This window comes from Ambystoma mexicanum, chromosome 4p, assembly GCF_040938575.1.
Source record: "Ambystoma mexicanum isolate Mex_15411 chromosome 4p, UKY_AmexF1_1, whole genome shotgun sequence".
NCBI classification, from domain to species: Eukaryota; Metazoa; Chordata; class Amphibia; order Caudata; family Ambystomatidae; genus Ambystoma; species Ambystoma mexicanum.
The window spans coordinates 247254582-247261924 of NC_090927.1; the positions used below are offsets into that span (position 1 = coordinate 247254582).

Genomic DNA, 7343 nt, shown 5'->3' on the forward strand with positions numbered 1-7343 from the left:
CAATGCAAATGGCACCAAAAACAACTGCAAGCTGACTGGATTCACACATGGTCAAATATCACTTGGTAAGAAAACCTTCACAACAATAGGTATAATCTACCACGCAGGAGCCACAGCCAATTCAGGGCACTACACTGCATATATCAAAAAGAAATGTGGATGGTTTGAATGTAATGATAGTACCATTACTCTAAAGCAGAGATTATCAACAAATCTTACAAACGCTTATTTGATGTTCTTAAAACCAAAATTTGATAACTAAACTGTATTTAAACCCTAAGTAAACTTGTGTTAAAAAAATATAAACTGTTAGAATACTCCAAAAGCTATCTAACTGCTCAAAGATTCTACAACAACTAATCAGATAAATGAATACCACTAAATTAGACCAAAAAATACACAGTTAGAATATGCCAATTGGTATGTAACTGTCCCAAAATTCAACAATATCCAAATAGATAAATCAATACCACTGAAATATATAAAAAAAATAGACAGAATACGCCAATTGGTATCTAACTTCTCCAAAATGTTATAATATCCAAGCAAATAAATAAGATGTTACTGCTCCAAAGAAATGCAACAAGCCAAAGTATAAAGCATTAGCCAGAAACAACAAGTGAACACTGAAAACAAACAGACACATAAACTGTAGCATAACAGAAAAAGGTTTTTTTTTAATCCAACATGGATTTTTTTTTCTCCCACAGACCCAATGATTTTATCAACAAATACAGAAACTGAGCAAATTGCACAGTACTCTGATTTGTAATCTACTAAATATGAGGGTCCAAAAAAAAAAGTATGTTGATTATACAATGTAATAAGTCATTACAAAATACTACTACTAACATGCTATTTTCTTTTATCACAGAAATTAACAATAAATACATGTACTCCGGTTACTAGACCAAACAGTAAGTATACAATAATGAGAACCATCGCAGCATATCACATCTATAGTATCTAATACCTTTGTTCCTTATACATTTGTTTTTCACCAAAAGTTATAAGCAAATATAAATGTGATATGCTGTGGTGGTTGTGGCCAGGGAAGAGTCTTGGGTGCATGGCCAAATGGCCATGCACCCAAGACTCTATGCCCTGGCCACAACCACCACAGCATATCACATCCATAGAGTCAAACATTTCAACTATGGTCTATGGAAACTTTTAATGTCCGCGGACATTATGAGTGTTCTTAGAACACTTTCAACTTGCCAGTGAACAATACGGACAGCGTTCTCAGGACACCCCCTACGAACATTTCAGAACAACACGATAGTTCTTAGAACACTTTCAACTTGACAACGAACAATACGGACAGTGTCCTCAGAACACTCCCATTTCGTTTATTTGCGAACATTTCAGGACACCGCGAGTGTTCGAAGAACACATTCAACTTGCCATCGAACAATACGAACAGCATCTTCAGGATACCCCCTACGAACATTTCAGAACAACGCGAGAGTTCTTAGATCACATTCAACTTGAAAAAGAACAATACGGACAGCGTCCTCAGGACACCCCCATTTTGTTTATTTGCGAACATTTCAGGACACCGCGAGTGTTCTTGGAACACATTCAACTTGACAGAGAACAATACGGACAGCGTCCTCAGGACACCCCCATTTTGTTTATTTGCAAACATTTCAGGACACCGCGAGTGTTCTTAGAACACATTCAACTTGCCAGCCACAACCCCCATTCATATTTGCGAACATTTCAGGACACAGCGAGTGTTCGACAACGTCTTCAGAACACCCCCATTTTGTGTATTTGCAAACATTTCAGGACACCGCGAGTGTTCTTAGAACACATTCAACTTGACAGAGAACAATACGGACAGCGTCTTCAGGACACCCCCTATGAACATTCCCCAGACACCGCGGGTGTTCTTAGAAATGTCTTCAGAACACCCCCATTTTGTTTATTTGCAAACATTTCAGGACACCGCAAGTGTTCTTAGAACACATTCAACTTGACAGAGAACAATAGGGACAGCGTCCTCAGGATACCCCCTACGAACATTCCCCGGAAACCGCGAGTGTTCTTAGGAACGTCTTCAGAACACCCCCATTTTGTTTATTTGCGAACATTTCAGGACACCGTGAGTGTTCTTAGAACAGTTTCAGCTTGCTTGCGAACAAAACGGACACATATTGAGTCCTCAGAACACCCCCCATTCAGTTTATTTAGAACATTTCAGAACCTCTGTGATGTCCGCAGACAAATCGAACACAAAAAGAACGTGTAACACATAAAAAAACACAACTTTCATCCTATCTCATACACTCCCACCCTCCCCAAACACTCCTACACACCAACACACTCTACTAAATACAAATTTTGAACAAAGTTTCACCGAGCTGTTCGCGGACGTCCGCGAATCCAAGATGGAGGGCGCTACCGAAAATCTGACGCGCTTCACGCTCCACACCGTCCAATCAGCGAACACGTTGCATGTCCGCGGACATCACGCAAGCCGATCGGCCAATCAGGACACTGTCCGCGGAGCGAACAGGGAAGTGTGTCCGCGGACTGAACACAGATATCACTAATTTGTTTTTCCCTACTTTTTGGTCATTTTAAAAAAATACTACTAGACGGATTTTCACCAAATTTGCAAAAGCACGCTTTCGGGACCAAGCCGCTGCTCCTGGTCCAAATTTGGTGCAAATCCATCCAGCGCTTTGGGCTGTAGACGCGAGCAAAACATTTTTCCCATTCAGTCTATGGGAAAAAAAAAAGTTGTGGGACCCCCCCTATAACTATGCCCCCTCTGGACGAATCCTGCAAAAAAATTCAGAGTGTCCCAAATACTTTTTTTGCAAAGTTTGGTGAGGGTTCGTCCAGGGAGAGCGAAGTTAAAAGCCGCCTAAAAAGTGCTCTTCCTATGGAAACACCAACTTAACCATAACTACATGGACACTACCGTGGCCATGTAATATATATATATATATATATATATATATATATATATATATATATATATATATTACAATTGATGTGTGATTTGAATATTAACAAAATAAATAATATTTACCTTTACAAACTAGCCTGATTCCTGATCCAGTGTGACCTACGGGGTATTTTGTGATGGGTGTGATATGAGTGGTATATCATTCAGAATATTGAACTGATAGACAAAAATACATACGGATTTAATTGCGCACTACATGCTAGGCGAGACCTGAGTGTGTGCCTGATTGAAATCCTTGACAATACAGGGTAATCATATGAATTTGATATTATTGAAAGGTTGTTTTTCAACTAAAACAATAAAAATAAAAAAAATAAAAAAAGAAATATACAATATTGCTATATCTCCCTGTTGGACATTTAAGCAATTCAGAGTGATAATAATATTAGTTCATTTCCAATATCAGGCTCGAGGTCAAACACTTCCAGCTACTAGGCACTTTAATAACAAGAGTTATTACTATACCACTGGAATAGGTTGAAGGTTGAAGGATGAAAGGCAAAATGTGCCCTACGAGATGATTTAAAATTGCAGAAGAGCGGATTGCCCTTGTGCCAGAGACCAGTAGTTTATTGATGGTCTACCACCATGGCTGGATGTATTTGAATCAGTCCAGCCCAGGCTCAAGAAAGGGTTGTTATAGGTCACAGAAGTGTAAGGAAATGGTTTTACAGATGCACTGGATTTTCCATTTTGAAAACAGCAAGGAATGTCTGGCCTTAATGCGGCCGTATAAAAGGCTGTAAGAGGCATGTTTCTAAGTGTTGCAGAATGATGCATAATAATATGATTGAGGCTCTAGTACAGCGTAGGGTTAATGACATGGAGAAGAATATTCACAAGCCAGAGGTAGTGGCGAGCATTAAAGGATTCACCATAATTGATTCAAGGACAACATTCACGCTGGTCCCTGGAAGAGCTCATGAGACATTGATTTCAGTCCTTCACTTGTAACATGTAGGCCTCAAAATGATTACATGTTATGTTAAGCACTTAGCTTGTGCGGTAGTTCTGGGCCATTTTCCATTTGAATAAATGCCAGGCATAGTACATTTGTTAATTAAAAAAAGGTGCACACCACCACTGTGATAGTCCCATCAATGCTATTTGTCCCCAATAAACATGGAGGTGTTATGTAAAGCAAATGTGTAGGCGGGACGACAACTACAGAACTAGAAAGTGTTTTGAACAGGTGTATGTTGCTTGTTAGGGTTTATCAACAAAAGTGAAAAAAGAAGGATTCCAAGTATAAAGTGACAAGAAGTGAGGGCTGGAAAGACATGAAATAATGGAATGTGTAGATGTGTCAGAGTGTGTAGGGCCAGCTTCAGCAGTGTGGAAATGAAGTGACAAAAAGCATAGTTTGTGTTGACTTGAGAGACACAGATATGTGTGTGGTGTAAAACAGACACACGCTACATTGAAGAAATGATGGAGGCAATTGGAGAATCCCAGGTATTTTCCATATTCAAATGAATATCTGCATAGCACCAAATGTGCCTGCATCCTGATTGTTGGGTCCTCAGTTCTTATCAAGGATACACAAAGCCAATGACTCCTTTTTTTATAATACCTTTTAGATCTCTGTTGATGTTCTTGTCTCCCGAAGACCCAAAGGACACTTGGTTCTAATAACAGACTTCTATTTGTGACATTGCACCCAATGCATGGCTTTGCATATGCAAAACATATCCTCTTTTATCATAGATATACACTCCCACTACAACATTTATAAACAAAACCTTTGGAAACCCTAAGAGGACGATGTGCCTCCACTATGACTATTTTATGTAACACAGAGGGAAATCACTAGTTGTGTATGTCTATCTCACCAACATTTCAAGGCACCCGGATCACCCTACCTGTTCTACCTGCTCTGGGTGTAGGTTGGCGTGTGAACCTGTGATTGCACATCACTGTTATCTTGAGTGTGCTTAGATAGGTGTGCAACACTCCTCATGCTCACCTAGGAAGCAAGACGACATGGAGCAACATGGGTTCGATCCCCGGGTCTGTGCTTAGAAACCTCTGGGTATTAAGTGCGTTATAAATAACCTATCATATATATATCATATATCATATATCATATATCCCTTTGAGCTGGCCTGTAGAAAGTGAACCTATCTCTTGCTTTTTTCCATAGTTGTGCACTGGCACAGTTCCAAACTCTGCCATTGGTTGTTCTGACAGCATGATGACAGCATTCCAGACCTACACTGGCTTTGACCACCTTCCGGCAGAGGCGTGGAGTGCATCTGGGTGTCTTTTTCTTACCCATTCACTCCTGCCAGCTTCAACATTTTGTAATGCCTTAACGTTTGTCAAAACACTCTTTGTTGCACCATTGCATTTGCTGTGTTTTATTTCCTACGGCCTCACATTTCTTGAAACCGTACCTTGTAATATCATTTTTTTCAGAATAAGCCATGATATGAATGCTAGCTGACAAGATACCTGGATATCTGCTAATTAAGTCATTCTCTTTTCTTTTTCAGCGACTATCTAAACTGTCAGCACCTGAATCATCCTTTTGGAATGAATGCAGCCCATCAACTTGAAAGCTGAAGAACTACACTTTGCTAGATGCGAATCTTCTGCCTGAACATTGATTTTGCCCAATGATATGTTCATGCTTTGCTCCTGTCATTTCCAACTGCCACATTGAACTACATAACTTTATTGACACATTCCTAACAGACTGTCTTCTTCGTGCAATGATATGCCACTTGTTTGGTGCTGTACCATGAATAATGTACTTCTTTTTTAAGGTATCCTTTTTTAGGTAAATCATGTTATCTGAATTGGCTAGGATGACCAAATGGATACATGTCTCCAGGGCATACGTTGTTCAGTTTGTGGCGTCATTTTAAACTTAATTAGTAGAAGATCAGGTCTAACTTGATTAATTTCAGTTTATTAAGATGGAAACCCCCAATATACCTGCTTGTTAAAAGAACGGTTACACGAGTGACATGGAGACTTCTGGTCAGGCTAGTATGAACACCTTAATGTCTTATTACCTTGTTCAATACTCATTTGCATCAGTTTTCATGTCATTTATGATTGTTAAGTAGTTTGCTCAGTCATCGTTATTTATGTTGACCATTAATAAATCAAAATTTGTCAAAGCAGGTTAAAATTCATTTGTGGATCAAGGCATGGATTGGTTTAGGAAATGATTAATTCAAATAAGATTTAAACTGCAAAGTTTGAAGCATTTGGTAAATATGAACATTCAGGGTCTAATTCACAGAAGTGTTTTATAATGGTGCAACCCCATAGGAAAACATTCTGTGAATAAGGCCCTCAGTGTATGCTTGTTGTGCCTTGAAACATTCTAAGTTTACACAAGTTTGAAAAACTAAACAACTGCGACGTACCAAAATGAACAACCAATATTACTGACATGGCAAGTAAACATGTATCTTCAAAATTCATATTTTGATGGACTCCAGAATCCTTGAATTAATTTCTAATTGAAATTTGAAGGAATTAAGCATTGAATGTATAGGCATCAACACATGTAATAATGTCTGACAATGAACATAGGTTATAGAGTTATTAGCACACATCTATTACCAATATAAAGAACATTACTATTTCCAGCTAATATCAATTTCAGACAACATGTGTACAAAGGGTACAGTGTGTCAGTCCTTCCAGACCATCAATCATTCTCTCATTAGCAATGTACTCATTCAAACAAAGCAATCACTGAAGACCCTTTGAGAATCATCGACCACTCGCTCATAACAGTAAATGCTTTGCATTGTGCAAACCATTGATAACACCAACCATTACTTGCCCTACACACCTACCATGTTTTTATGTTGAACATTCTCTAACATGGAACTCATAAATTCCCAATTGTATCTGTTGTCATTTTAACATCAATCAGTTTTAAGGAAAGCAATAACTTAGCATTGCACCAATAGGTGAAGAAGACGCTGGGGTCCTGTAAAGTCAATCGACAGTGGTTTCAGGCCAGTGCCACGAGCTACCTGGAGGTAATTGGTGGGATCACAAGATTGATCTTCATAGTTAGGATGGGCGCACACTGCTTACAATGTAGTATATCTGTGGTTCAAGATATAATGCCTTGATGAAAATGCAATGCTCTGTGCAAGACCGCTTCATTGAAGAAGATGATGAGTGTTACTGGAAGCTATCTGCAATGTGAAGAGAGAAACTATTGCAATCAATCACGACATGAGCCACCTACCAGGAAGTAACCAATCGTGCTCACAAGTAGTACAACCACAAAACATCCACTGTGTTAGCACACTCCACTGTCACCGTTGTGGGCTTGGAAATGCAGATGATGGAGACTCCAAAATCACTGTCATATCATTTAAGTATC

At 39.0% G+C, this 7343-nt stretch overlaps 1 protein-coding gene across 1 annotated transcript in view; it reads left to right on the forward strand.

The window, feature by feature from the left end:
* Positions 1-6114, forward strand: part of LOC138452576 (cysteine-rich secretory protein 3-like) — an 876534-nt gene extending 870420 nt beyond the window's left edge. The window contains exon 8 of the mRNA XM_069605005.1: positions 5479-6114. Within this exon, the coding sequence (XP_069461106.1) occupies positions 5479-5489 (11 nt within the window). The 3' untranslated portion in view covers positions 5490-6114. The remainder of the gene's footprint in view (positions 1-5478) is intronic.
* Positions 6115-7343: the final 1229 nt, after the last annotated feature.